The 15,000-nt window shown below is 44.8% G+C and overlaps 1 protein-coding gene across 3 annotated transcripts in view; it reads left to right on the forward strand.

Annotated features, from left to right (window-relative positions):
* nrp2b (neuropilin 2b) overlaps positions 1-15,000 on the forward strand; it is a 232,944-nt gene that overhangs the window by 35,720 nt on the left and 182,224 nt on the right. For all 3 annotated transcript variants that reach the window (XM_042306811.1, XM_042306812.1, XM_042306813.1), the window contains exon 2: positions 11,869-12,046. In XM_042306811.1, the coding sequence (XP_042162745.1) occupies positions 11,869-12,046 (178 nt within the window). The remainder of the gene's footprint in view (positions 1-11,868; positions 12,047-15,000) is intronic.

Below are 15,000 nucleotides of genomic sequence, written 5' to 3' on the forward strand. Positions count from 1 at the left end.
CTCAGAGGGCTGGGAGGAGAGACTCAGAGGGCTGGGAGGAGAGACTCAGAGGGCTGTAGGGGAGGGCTGGGAGGAGACTCAGAGGGCTGGGAGGAGAGACTCAGAGGGCTGGGAGGAGAGACTCAGAGGGCTGGGAGAGGGGGGCTGGGAGGAGAGACTCAGAGGGCTTGGAGGGACTGGGAGGAGAGACTCAGAGGGCTGGGAGGAGAGACTCAGAGGGCTGGGAGGAGAGACTCAGAGGGCTGGGAGGAGAGACTCAGAGGGCTGGGAGGAGAGACTCAGAGGGCTGGGAGGAGAGACTCAGAGGGCTGGGAGGGCTGGGAGGAGAGACTCAGAGGGCTGGGAGGAGAGCTCTCAGAGGGCTGGGAGGAGAGACTCAGAGGGCTGAGGGCTGGAGGAGAGACTCAGAGGGCTGGGAGGAGAGACTCAGAGGGCTGGGAGGAGGGCTGGGAGGAGAGACTCAGAGGGCTGGGAGGAGAGACTCAGAGGGCTGGGAGAGGGCTTGGTAGGAGAGACTCAGAGGGCTGGGAGGAGAGACTCAGAGGGCTTGACTCAGAGGGCTGGGAGGAGAGACTCAGAGGGCTGGGAGGAGAGACTCAGAGGGCTGGGAGGAGACTCAGATTCAGAGGGCTGGGAGGAGAGACTCAGAGGGCTAGGGGAGGAGAGACTCAGAGGGCTGGGAGGAGAGACTCAGAGGGCTGGATTCAGAGGAGAGACTCAGAGGGCTGGGAGGAGAGACTCAGAGGGCTTGGTAGGGCTGGGCTGGGAGGAGACTCAGAGGGCTGGGAGGAGAGACTCAGAGGGCTGGGAGGAGAGACTCAGAGGGCTTGACTCAGAGGGCTGGGAGGAGAGACTCAGAGGGCTGGGAGGAGAGACTCAGAGGGCTGGGAGGCTCATTGTCTCCCTCCCTGCCTGTCTCTCTCTCCACTAAACTCCCCATCTGTCTCCTGTCTGTCTCTCTCCACTATGCTCCCTGCCTGTCTCTCTCTCCACTAAACTCCCCATCTGTCTCTCTCCACTAAGCTCCCTGTCTGTCTCTCTCTCCACTAAGCTCCCTGTCTCTCTCTCTCTCCACTATGCTCCCTGCCTGTCTCTCTCTCCACTAAGCTCCCTGCCTGTCTCTCTCTCCACTAAGCTCCCTGTCTGTCTCTCTCTCCACTAAGCTCCCTGTCTGTCTCTCTCTCTCCACTAAGCTCCCTGTCTGTCTCTCTCTCCACTAAGCTCCCTGTCTGTCTCTCTCTCCACTAAACTCCCTGTCTGTCTCTCTCTCCACTAAACTCCCTGTCTGTCTCTCTCTATACTAAGAACCCTGTTTGTCTCTGATAAACAGATATACTCTCCCATGTATCAGGCAGGCAGGCAGTCTGTCTGTCAGGTACGCAGTCTGTCAGGTAGGCAGTCTGTCTGTCAGGTAGGCAGTCTGTCTGTCAGGTAGGCAGTCTGTCTGTCAGGCAGGCAGTCTGTCTGTCAGGTAGACACAGAGCCATACTGATAGAGAGGAAAAAACATTGCGGATCATTCTAAACATCTAATTTTCAGTGATAATGGATGTGTCGTGAACCGTTGTGATGCAGAAATTGATCACTTTGATAGATCTGACATAGGAAGACAGCATGGTCATGTGATGCTTTGGGTGACTGGTCATCATGTGATGCTTTGGGTGACTGGTCATCGTGTGATGCTTTGGGTGTCTGGTCATCGTGTGATGCTTTGGGTGTCTGGTCATCGTGTGATGCTTTGGGTGTCTGGTCATCGTGTGATGCTTTGGGTGTCACACAGAGTTTAGTTACAGGACAAGTTATCACCTACACTACGGAGCGAATAATCTATGTGAATAATCTAACTGTGTATCTCTGTGTGAATAATCTAACTGTGTATCTCTGACCGTGTGAATAATCTAACTGTGTATCTCTGACTGTGTGAATAATCTAACTGTGTATCTCTGTGTGAATAATCTAACTGTGTATCTCTGACTGTGTGAATAATCTAACTGTGTATCTCTGACTGTGTGAATAATCTAACTGTGTATCTCTGTGTGAATAATCTAACTGTGTATCTCTGACTGTGTGAATAATCTAACTGTGTATCTCTGTGTGAATAATCTAACTGTGTATCTCTGACTGTGTGAATAATCTAACTGTGTATCTCTGACTGTGTGAATAATCTGACTGTGTATCTCTGACTGTGTGAATAATCTAACTGTGTATCTCTGACTGTGTGAATAATCTAACTGTGTATCTTTGACTGGGTGTGAAATAAAGAGAATGAGAGAGGAATGCAAACAGGGTTGATGTCTCCTCCCCTCTCCCCTCCTCCCACCCTGTGCCCCCATTGACTGTGAGTGTGTTTGTGTGATAGCGTGTGGCAGCGTGCGTCAGAGTGGGGAGAGGGATAGACTCCTCGAAAAGCACAGACACTGAAGCACTCTTTCTCTTCGCTCTGCTCTGCTCGGCAGCCAGCCTCTTCCTGTCTCCTCTTCTCTCTCAGCCCTCACGACAGCCCCCCACTACAGCCCCCACTACAACTGAGCAAGAGGACAAGTACATTAGAGTGTTTGAGAAACAGACGCCTCACAAGTCCTCAACTGGCAGCTTCATTAAATAGTACCCGCAAAACACCAGTCTCAACGTCAACAGTGAAGAGGCGACTCTGGGATACTGGACTTCTAGGCAGAGTTCCTCTGTCCAGTGTCTGTGTTCTTTTGCCCATCTAAATCTTTTCTTTTATTGGCCAGTCAGAGCTATGGCTTTTTCTTTGCAGCTCTGCCTAGAAGGCCAAGCATCCCGGAGTCGCCTCTTCACTGTTTACTTTGAGATTGGTGTTTTGCGGGAACTTGGGGATGGGAGAAATGATAACAGACACTAGGAGGGAACTTGAGGATGGGAGAAATGATAACAGACACTAGGAGGGAACTTGAGGATGGGAGAAATGATAACAGACACTAGGAGGGAACTTGAGGATGGGAAAAATGATAACAGACACTAGGAGGGAACATGAGGATGGGAGAAATGATAACAGACACTAGGAGGGAACTTGAGGATGGGGGAAATGATAACAGACACTAGGAGGGAACTTGAGGATGGGATAAATGATAACAGACACTAGGAGGGAACTTGAGGATGGGGGAAATGATAACAGACACTAGGAGGGAACTTGAGGATGGGAGAAATAATAACAAACACTAGGAGGGAACTTGAGGATGGGAGAAATGATAACAGACACTAGGAGGGAACATGAGGATGGGAGAAATGATAACAGACACTAGGAGGGAACTTGAGGATGGGAGAAATGATAACAGACACTAGGAGGGAACTTGAGGATGGGAGAAATGATAACAGACACTAGGAGGGAACTTGAGGATGGGGGAAATGATAACAGACACTAGGAGGGAACTTGAGGATGGGGGAAATGATAACAGACACTAGGAGGGAACATGAGGATGGGGGAAATGATAACAGACACTACGAGGGAACTTGAGGATGGGAGAAATGATAACAGACACTACGAGGGAACTTGAGGATGGGAGAAATGATAACAGACACTAGGAGGGAACTTGAGGATGGGGGAAATGATAACAGACACTAGGAGGGAACATGAGGATGGGAGCAATGATGAAAATATTTTATTGTTTTCCTCTTATGGAAGAAAGAAGATGTACCTGTGTAACAGTATAACTTTAGACCGTCCCCTCGCCCCCACCCGGGCGTGAACCAGGGACCCTCTGCACACATCAACAACAGTCACCCACGAAGCATCGTTACCCATCGCTCCACAAAAGGCCGCGGCCCTTGCAGAGCAAGGGGAACTACTACTTCAAGGTCTCAGAACAAGTGACGTCACCGATTGAAAAGCTATTTAGCCCGCACCGCTAACTAAGCTAGCCGTTTCACATCCTTTACACTTGCAATGTGTGCTACGTGTGTGTGTGTGTGTATGCGTGTGTGTATGCGTGTGTGTGCGTGCGTGTGTGTGTGTGCGTGTGCGTGCGTGTGTTTGCGTGTGTGTGTGTGCGTGTGTGTGTGTGTGCGTGTGTGTGTGTGTGTGTGTGTATGTGTGTGTGTGTGTGTGTGTGTGTGCGTGCGCGTGTGCGTGTGTGTGTGTGCGTGTGTGTGCGTGCGTGTGTGTGTGTATGTGTGTGTGTGTGTGTTTGTCAGTGTACTGTGGGCCTATATTTGGTAGTGAATAAGTTACGGGCCATCGAAGAGCAACGGAGAAGAGACCGCAGTACATGAAACATGCCTTTTAAGATATAGTAGCTGTGGAAATGTCAACACTTCAAAGTCTATCACAGTTGAGGCATCTGGTTCTTATTGTTCCTTTTCAATATCTGACACATTGAAGAGGACAGGCAGGGGGCGATTCACAGCAGTGGGCATTAAGTCATGCAGTGTGCAGGCAGACAGTGTTTGAATGATACCAGGTCTGTGTTGAACCTGGCTGAGTTCTAGTAGTGTTGTAGTGTTCTAGAACTAGTGTTCCAATAATCTAGTGTTCTATAACTAGTGTTCCAGTAATCTAGTGTTATAGTAGTGGTGTAGTGTTCTAGAACTAGTGGTCCAGTAATCTAGTGTTCTAGTAGTGGTTGTAGTGTTCTAGAACTAGTGTTCCAGTAATCTAGTGTTCTATAACTAGTGTTCCAGTAATTTAGTGTTATAGTAGTGGTGTAGTGTTCTAGAACTAGTGGTCCAGTAATCTAGTGTTCTAGTAGTGGTTGTAGTGTTCTAGAACTAGTGTTCCAGTAATCTAGTGTTCTAGTAGTGGTTGTAGTGTTCTAGAACTAGTGTTCCAATAATCTAGTGTTCTAGTAGTGGTGTAGTGTTCTAGAACTAGTGTTCCAGTAATCTAGTGTTCTATAACTAGTGTTCCAGTAATCTAGTGTTATAGTAGTGGTGTAGTGTTCTAGAACTAGTGGTCCAGTAATCTAGTGTTCTAGTAGTGGTTGTAGTGTTCTAGAACTAGTGTTCCAGTAATCTAGTGTTCTAGTAGTGGTTGTAGTGTTCTAGAACTAGTGTTCCAATAATCTAGTGTTCTAGTAGTGGTGTAGTGTTCTAGAACAGTGTTCCATAATCTAGTGTTCTAGTAGTGGTGTAGTGTTCTAGAACTAGTGTTCCAGTAATCTAGTGTTCTAGTAGTGGTTGTAGTGTTCTAGAACTAGTGTTCCAATAATCTAGTGTTCTAGTAGTGTTGTAGTGTTCTAGAACTAGTGTTCCAGTAAGTGTTCTAGTGTTCTAGAACTAGTGTTACTGTAATCTAGTGTTCTAGTGTTCTATAACTAGTGTTCCAGTAATCTAGTGTTCTAGTCATGGTTGTAGTGTTCTAGAACTAGTGTTCCAGTAATCTAGTGTTCTAGTAGTGGTGTAGTGTTCTAGAACTAGTGTTCCAGTAATCTAGTGTTCTAGTAGTGGTTGTAGTGTTCTAGAACTAGTGTTCCAGTAATCTAGTGTTCTAGTAGTGGTTGTAGTGTTCTAGAACTAGTGTTCCAGTAATCTAGTGTTCTAGTAGTGGTGTAGTGTTCTAGAACTAGTGTTCCAGTAATCTAGTGTTCTAGTAGTGGTTGTAGTGTTCTAGAACTAGTGTTCCAGTAATCTAGTGTTCTAGTCATGGTTGTAGTGTTCTAGAACTAGTGTTCCAGTAATCTAGTGTTCTAGTAGTGGTGTAGTGTTCTAGAACTAGTGTTCCAGTAATCTAGTGTTCTAGTCATGGTTGTAGTGTTCTAGAACTAGTGTTCCAGTAATCTAGTGTTCTAGTAGTGGTGTAGTGTTCTAGAACTAGTGTTCCAGTAATCTAGTGTTCTAGTCGTGGTTGTAGTGTTCTAGAACTAGTGTTCCAGTAATCTAGTGTTCTAGTAGTGGTGTAGTGTTCTAGAACTAGTGTTCCAGTGATCTAGTGTTCCTTTCTAGTATGCAGAAGATGTAACGATGGTGAAGAGTGAAGGGGATGTGACCCATAAGGTTCACTGTGTTCCAGGAAAGATGAACTGGCTGGTATAGAGCAGATGTTGAGATGTGATTGTTCACAGATATTGTGGTGGAAGCCAGCCACAGTGTGTGTGTGTGTGTGTGTGTGTGTGTGTGTGTGTGTGTGTGTGTGTGTGTGTGTGTGTGTGTGTGTGTGTGTGTGTGTGTGTGTGTGTGTGTGTGTGTGTGTGTGTGTGTGTGTGTGTGTGTGTGTGTGTGTGTGTGTGTGTGTGTGTGTGTGTGTGTGTGTGTGTGTGTGTGTGTGTGTATGTGTGTGTGTGTGTGTGTGTGTGTGTGTGTGTGTGTGTGTGTGTGTGTGTGTGTGAGAAAGACAGCCACACAAGCAGTCCTCAAACAGTCAATCAAACTTGTCTGTTTGAAGGCCTTCCAGAACCTCCTGCTGGGACCATGGGGCTGGAGAGACACCAACTACAACGTGTGTTTGTACTGTAGTGTGTGTGTGTGTTCTGTCTTTCATTCCGTTACACTTGCCTGTGCTGCAGTCAACATAGGTTGTCCATATAAAACACAGTAGTGTTGTAGTGTATAACAGTACACTCTACTCTAGTGTACTATATTCTGCTCTGGTACATTCTGCTCTGTTCTGCTCAACTCTGATCTTCTCCACTGAACTCTACTCTACTGTACTGTACTATACTCTACTCAAAACTACTGTCGTCTACTCTGCTCAACTCTACTCTACTGTACTATACTATACTATAATATGCTATACTATACTCTACTCTGCTCTACTGTACTCTACTCTACTGTACTCTACTCTACTCTACTCTACTTCACTCTACTCTACTATACTCAACTCTACTCTACTGTACTATACTCTACTGTACTCTACTCTACTGCACTCTACTCTACTCTACTGGACTCTTCTCTACTGTACTCTTCTCTACTGTACTGTACTCTACTCTACTGTACTATACTCTACTCTACTCTACTTCACTCTACTGTACTATACTATACTATGCTATACTATGCTCTACTCTACTGTACTCTACTCTACTATTCTATACTCTACTCTACTAAACTCTACTCTACTTCACTCTACTCTACTGTACTCTACTCTACTCTACTCTACTCTACTGTACTGTACTGTACTCTACTCTACTCTATTCTAGTCTACTCAAATCTACTCTACTCTAGTCTACTCTACTCTACTCTACTCTTCTCTACTCTACTCTAGTCTACTCTACTCTACTCCACTCTTCTCTACTCTACTCTATTCTAGTCTACTCAACTCTACTCTACTCTACTCTGCTCTGCTCTAGTCTACTCTACTCTGCTCTAGTCTAGTCTAGTCTAGTCTACTCTACTGTACTATTCTGTACTCTACTATACTGTACTCTACTCTACTCTACTGTAATCTTCTGTACTCTGCCCTACTCGACTCTACTGTACTTTGCTGTACTCTGCTCTATTATACTCTACAGTACTCTACTCTGCTCTGCTCAACTCTAATGTACTCTACTCTACTGTACTCTACTGTACTGTAATGTACTCTTCTCCACTGTACTGCACTCTACTCTACTCTACTCTACTCTGCTCTAGTCTACTCTGCTCTACTCTACTCTACTCTACTCTACTCTACTCTACTCTACTCTACTCTACTCTTATCTACTGCACTCTACTCTACTGCACTCTACTCTACTCTACTCTATTCTATTCTACTCTACTCTATTCTACTCTACTCTACTCTACTCTACTCTACTCTACTCTACTCTACTCTACTCTACTCTACTCTACTCTACTGCACTCTACTCTACCTTACTCTACTCTACTCTACTGCACTCTACTCTACCTTACTCTACTCTACTCTACTCTAGTCTACTCTACTCCACTGCACTCTACTCTATGCATGTCTACTCTAGTGTACTAGAGTAGCAGCATACCACCCTGCATCCCACTGTTGACTTGCTTCTGAAGCTAAACAGGGTTGGTCCTTGTTGGTCCCTGGATGGGAGACCAGATGCTGCTGGAAGTGGTGTTAGAGGGCCAGTAGGAGGCACTCTTTACTCTGGTCTAAATAATATCCCAGGGCAGTGATTGGGGACACTACCCTGTGTAGGGTGCTGTCTTTCGGATGGGACTTTAAATGCGTGTCCTGACTCTCTGAGATCATTAAAGATCCCATGGCACTTATTGTAAGAGTAAGGGGTGTTAACCCTGGTGTCCTGGCTAAATTCCCAATCTGGCCCTCAAACCATCATGGCCACCTAATCATCCCCAGTTTACGTTTGTCTCATTCACCCCCCTCTCCCCTGTGACTATTCTCCAGGTCGTTGCTGTAAATGAGAATGTGTTCTCAGTCAACTTACCTGGTCAAATAAAAAAAATACTCTAGTCTACTCTACTCTAGTCTAATCTATTCTACTTTAGTCTAGTCTACTCTACTCTACTCTACTCTACTCTACTCTAGTCTAATCTATTCTACTTTAGTCTACTCTACTCTAGTCTAATCTATTCTACTTTAGTCTAGTCTATTCTACTCTAGTCAAGTCTATTCTACTCTAGTCTAATCTATTCTACTTTAGTCTAGTCTAGTCTACTCTACTCTACTCTACTCTAGTCTAGTCTAGTCTAGTCTAGTCTACTCTACTCTAGTCTAATCTATTCTACTTTAGTCTACTCTACTCTAGTCTAATCTATTCTACTTTAGTCTACTCTACTCTAGTCTAATCTATTCTACTTTAGTCTAGTCTAGTCTACTCTAGTCAAGTCTATTCTACTCTAGTCTAATCTATTCTACTTTAGTCTAGTCTACTCTACTCTAGTCAAGTCTATTCTACTCTAGTCTAATCTATTCTACTTTAGTCTACTCTACTCTACTCTAGTCTAATCTATTCTACTTTAGTCTAGTCTACTCTACTCTAGTCAAGTCTATTCTACTCTAGTCTAATCTATTCTACTTTAGTCTAGTCTACTCTACTCTAGTCAAGTCTATTCTACTCTAGTCTAATCTATTCTACTTTAGTCTAGTCTACTCTAGTCTACTCTAGTCAAGTCTATTCTACTCTAGTCTAGTCTATTCTACTCTAGTCTAGTCTACTCTAGTCTACTCTAGTCTATTCTACTCTAGTCTAGTCTGTTCTACTCTAGTCTAGTCTGTTCTACTCTAGTCTATTCTACTCAAGTCTAGTCTATTCTACTCTATTCCATTATTCTCTACTCTAGTTTGTTCTACTCTATTCTATTCTACTCTACTCTATTCTACTCTAGTCTAGTCTGTTCTACTCTACTCTACTCTACTCTACTCTACTCTACTCTACTCTACTCTACTGTAGTCTACTCTAGTCTGGGTCTAGTCTATTCTACTTTATTCTAGTCTGCTCTATTATAGTCTAGTCTACTCTAGTCTAGTCTCCTCTAGTCTAGTCTGTTCTACTCTAGTCTAGTCTACTATATTCTACTCTATTTTACTCTAGTCTCCTCTATTCTACTCTATTCTAGTCTACTCTACTCTAGTCTACTCTAGTCTCGGTCTAGTTTATTCTACTTTATTCTAGTCTACTCTAGTCTATTCTACTCTACTCTAGTCTAGTCTAGTCTCCCCTATTCTACTCTATTTTACTCTAGTCTAGTCTACTTTGGTCTACTCTAGTCTAGTCTACTCTATTCTACTCTATTTTACTCTATTCTACTCTGCTGTTGTCTTGTGGACCATGTTGTCTACTCTGCTGTTGTCTTGTGGACCATGTTGTCTACTCTGATGTTGTCTTGTGGACCATGTTGTCTACTCTGCTGTTGTCTTGTGGACCATGTTGTCTACTCTGCTGTTGTCTTGTGGACCATGTTGTCGACTCTGCTGTTGTCTTGTGGACCATGTTGTCTACTCTGCTGTTGTCTTGTGGACCATGTTGTCTACTCTGCTGTTGTCTTGTGGACCATGTTGTCTACTCTGCTGTTGTCTTGTGGACCATGTTGTCTACTCTGCTGTTGTCTTGTGGACCATGTTGTCTACTCTGCTGTTGTCTTGTGGACCATGTTGTCTACTCTGCTGTTGTCTTGTGGACCATGTTGTCTACTCTGCTGTTGTCTTGTGGACCATGTTGTCTACTCTGCTGTTGTCTTGTGGACCATGTTGTCTACTCTGCTGTTGTCTTGTGGACCATGTTGTCTACTCTGCTGTTGTCTTGTGGACCATGTTGTCTACTCTGCTGTTGTCTTGTGGACCATGTTGTCTACTCTGCTGTTGTCTTGTGGACCATGTTGTCTACTCTGCTGTTGTCTTGTGGACCATGTTGTCTACTCTGCTGTTGTCTTGTGGACCATGTTGTCTACTCTGCTGTTGTCTTGTGGACCATGTTGTCTACTCTGCTGTTGTCTTGTGGACCATGTTGTCTACTCTGCTGTTGTCTTGTGGACCATGTTGTCTACTCTGCTATTGTCTTGTGGACCATGTTGTCTACTCTGCTGTTGTCTTGTGGACCATGTTGTCTACTCTGCTGTTGTCTTGTGGACCATGTTGTCTACTCTGCTGTTGTCTTCCTTCCTGCCTCTCTAACACATCTCTGTTTTGGTGAAGTAATTGAAAGTGAAAAGTGACTGTGGTTGACAGCTGAGGGGCTTACTCATCATATAATACACAGAGAAGAGAGATAACACCCTGTCTTGAAGCTTCCTGTGTGTGTGTGGGGGGCGGGGGACTAGAGAGTGTGAGTGTGAGTGTGTTTGTGTGTGTGTGTGTAGGGGGTGGACTAGTGTGTGTGAGTGTGTGTGTGTGTGTGGGGGGGTGGACTAGTGTGTGTGAGTGTGTTTGTGTGTGTGTATGTGTGGGGGGGGTGGACTAGTGTGTGTGAGTGTGTTTGTGTGTGTGTGTGTGTGTGGGGGGGTGGACTAGTGTGTGTGAGTGTGTTTGTGTGTGTGTGTGTGTGTGTGTGTGGGGGGTGGACTAGTGTGTGTGAGTGTGAGTGTGTTTGTGTGTGTGTGTGTGTGGGGGGTGGACTAGTGTGTGTGAGTGTGTTTGTGTGGGGGGTGGACTAGTGTGTGTGAGTGTGAGTGTGTTTGTGTGTGTGTGTGTGTGTGGGGGGACCAGTGTGTGTGAGTGTGTTTGTGTGTGTGTGTGTGTGTGGGGGGGTGGACTAGTGTGTGTGAGTGTGTTTGTGTGGGGGGTGGACTAGTGTGTGTGAGTGTGAGGGTGTTTGTGTGTGTGTGTGTGGGGGGTGGACTAGTGTATGTGAGTGTGAGTGTGTTTTGTGTGTGTGTGTGGGGGGGGTGGACTGTGTGTGTGTGTGTGTGTGTGTGTGTGGGGGGGTGGACTAGTGTGTGTTTGTGTGTCGGGTCAGAACGGATGCTTTGTGAGCCTCTCCATCTAACTCACAGCGTTAACCCGATCCCTGACCTCTAACACAGAGACAGCTTGTCTGTCACTTCCTGTCTCAGTGTTCCACTACCGACAGTGAGGTTATTATACAAAAGACAGGCAGAGAGAGTGCACTACTGTGATCCTGTGTGTCCTTTAGGTTTACTGAGTGGTCTGCTACAGCACAGTGAGAATACAGTGTGGACAGTGTAACCCTCAACGTGCCGCCATAGATTTGGTAGGGAGGATCGTTCAACAGCGGTAGATGTCGTGGTGATATTCAAGCTGTTCTCCGTTCCCGAATAGCTGAGTTTCCTTTTGTCAAATCCAGGAAGTATGACACTGTCAGGGCCCTTCGGTTTTGGGATGAGGACGTATAGTCTCTTCCCACAGACATTAGTAGACCCAGAACTTTACCAAAGACTAAACTAGATAAGGTGTTATTATCTCACTTTCTGACTGAAAACTTCTGTGTTGTCTGTCCTCACTTTCTGACTGAAAACTTCTGTGTTGTCTGTCCTCACGTTCTGACTGAAAACCTCTGTGTTGTCTGTCCTCACGTTCTGACTGAAAACTCCTGTGTTGTCTGTCCTATAGGTGAGGCGTGTGGCGGACATTTTGATGCCAGCAACGCCGGGTACATCACCACCCCAGGGTACCCTCTGGAGTATCCCCCTCATCAGAGCTGTCGCTGGGTCGTCACCGCCCCAGAACCTTCCCAGCGTATCGTCCTCAACTTCAACCCCCACTTTGAACTGGAGAAGCTAGACTGCAGGTGAGACAGAGAAGGAGATCTATACTGTGTATATCCAACACCACAGAGAAGGAGATCTGTTCTGTGTATATCCAACACCACAGTGAGATCTGTTCTGTTTGTATCCAACACAATTTCCAGCTCCCTGCTGTTTTTGTCTCAGTTTCCCTCATAACAAGCTCTTGGTGTTATCTCTCTGTAATCTCCCACACCATATTCCCAATCTCGCTTTAATCTCCCACACCATATTCCCCATCTCGCTTTAATCTCCCACACCATATTCCCAATTTCTCTGTAATCTCCCACACCATATTCCCCATCTCTCTGTAATCTCCCACACCATATTCCCCATCTCTCTGTAATCTCCCACACCATATTCCCCATCTCTCTGTAATCTCCCACACCATATTCCCCATCTCTCTGTAATCTCCCACACTATATTCCCCATCTCTCTGTTATCTCCCACACCATATTCCCCATCTCGCTTTAATCCCCCACACCATATTCCCCATCTCACTTTAATCTCCCACACCATATTCCCCATCTCTCTGTAAAATCCCACACCATATTCCCCATCTCTCTGTAATCTCCCACACCATATTCCCCATCTCTCTGTAATCTCCCACACCATATTCCCCATCTCTCTGTAATCTCCCACACTATATTCCCCATCTCTCTTTATCTCCCACACCATATTCCCCATCTCACTTTAATCTCCCACACCATATTCCCCATCTCTCTGTAATCTCCCACACCATATTCCCCATCTCTCTGTAATCTCCCACACCATATTCCCCATCTCTCTGTAATCTCCCACACCATATTCCCCATCTCTCTGTAATCTCCCACACCATATTCCCCATCTCTCTGTAATCTCCCACACCATATTCCCCATCTCTCTGTAATCTCCCACACCATAGACCCCATCTCTCTGTTATCTCCCACACCATAGTCCCCATCTCTCTGTTATCTCCCACACCATAGTCCCCATCTCTCTGTTATCTCCCACACCATAGTCCCCATCTCTCTGTTATCTCCCACACCATAGTCCCCATCTCTCTGTAATCTCCCACACCATATTCCCCATCTCTCTGTTATCTCCCACACCATATTCCCCATCTCTCTGTTATCTCCCACACCATAGTCCCCATCTCTCTGTAATCAAATTCCACTTCAACAACAACAACAGCCACAGAATTCTAGAACCCTAGAGAATCAGGGGAGCATTCCATTCCATATGCCTGACATCAGTTCTGTTTCTTCTACCCTCTATTGGTAAATCAGAGAAGTACAGCCAGATTCCAGACCGTCCGTTATTTTGGGAAGAGATTGACCATTGTCCAACTCTCCAAACGTCACATAGAATACCGTTGTATCAGCGGGCCCTGAGCTGCATATACACATATAAGGCAACATACACAACCAGTCAAAAGTTTAGACACACCTACTCATTCAAAGGTTTTTCTTTATTTTGTACTATTTGCTACATTGTAGAATAACAGTGAAGACATCAAAATTATGAAACTGTGTTGGTTAATACAGGAGTGTCCACCGTGCTTCTACACCTGCATTACTTGCTGTTTGGGGGTTTAGGCTGGGTTTCTGTACAGCACTTTGAGATATCAGCTGATGTACGAAGGGCTATATAAATACATTTGATTTGATTTTGAATTTGATTCCATGTGTGTTATTTCATAGTTTGAATGTCTTCACTATTATTCGACAATGTAGAAAATAGTAAAACAGAAAGAAGTAAAGCTCTTTAGTGTACATTTTGTTTTATTTCTACTGTCCTGTACATTCCTTACACTGTCGGTAGAGGCTTCCTTGAACATATGTACACAGTCAAAATACATGTACATGGGCTGAGATAGAGTTTAGTCTACAAGTCTACAAGCTGATAGACGACAGGACACTCCTAGTAAAGCCTAACCTTGCAGACAGATAGTGGGCGTGTCCCAAATGGCATCTTAAGGCCCATCGGGCTCTGGTCAAAAGTAGTTCACTATATAGGGACAAGGGTGTTATTGGGCTCTGGGCCAAAGTTGTGCACTATATAGGGAATAGGGCTCCATTGGGTTCTGGTCTAAAGTAGTGCACTATATAGGGAATAGGGTTCCATTGGGCTCTGGTCTAAAGTAGTGCACTATATAGGGAATAGGGTTCTATAAGGGGCTCTGGTCTAAAGTAGTGCACTATATAGGGAATAGGGTTCTATAAGGGGCTCTGGTCTAAAGTAGTGCACTATATAGGGAATAGGGTTCTAAAAGGGGCTCTGGTCTAAAGTAGTGAACTATATATGGACTAGGGTCTTATTTGGGACATGGACACACCCAGTCATATCCTATCAGCCTCTCTCTCTCCGCCCTTCTTCCATTTATTAACAAGCCATCAATAATACAAGGATATGTTTCTAAAAGAGAGATTTATGGCTCAGGATGCTTCCTGACAGTCTTTTGGAATGACAACATTAATCTTTTAGCAGCTGTTGTTGAAAGACACTCTGCTGCTCTTCTTCAGTAAGCACAGGAGTGATAGAAACACAGATTGTTGACTTTGAAGTTGTATTGTCACCTTGTTCTTTTTCTTCCTTGCTCATTCCCAATAACGCAATAATCAATATCAGTAGTACTATAAAAACATTTACAACAAAAAACACACGAGAAATATAAATAATAACACAAGGAAGGAAGTATATACAGGGTCAGTTCCACAGTCAGTTCCAATACCATATTTACAATATGGATACTGAATTGGTAGGGTTAGATATGTAGAGGGGTAAGGTGGCTAGGCATCAGGATATATGATAAACATTGGTCAGTGGAGGCTCCTCAGAGGAGGAAGGGGAGGACCGTCCTCCTCAGTGAATTTCTTATGAATACAAATTGGGAAACAAAAAAAAGTTAGCATTTTAAAATAAAACTATACTAAATATATTCACGTCACCAAATTATTGATTAAAACACACTGTTTTT

This window comes from Oncorhynchus tshawytscha, linkage group LG26, assembly GCF_018296145.1.
Source record: "Oncorhynchus tshawytscha isolate Ot180627B linkage group LG26, Otsh_v2.0, whole genome shotgun sequence".
Taxonomy (NCBI): Eukaryota; Metazoa; Chordata; class Actinopteri; order Salmoniformes; family Salmonidae; genus Oncorhynchus; species Oncorhynchus tshawytscha.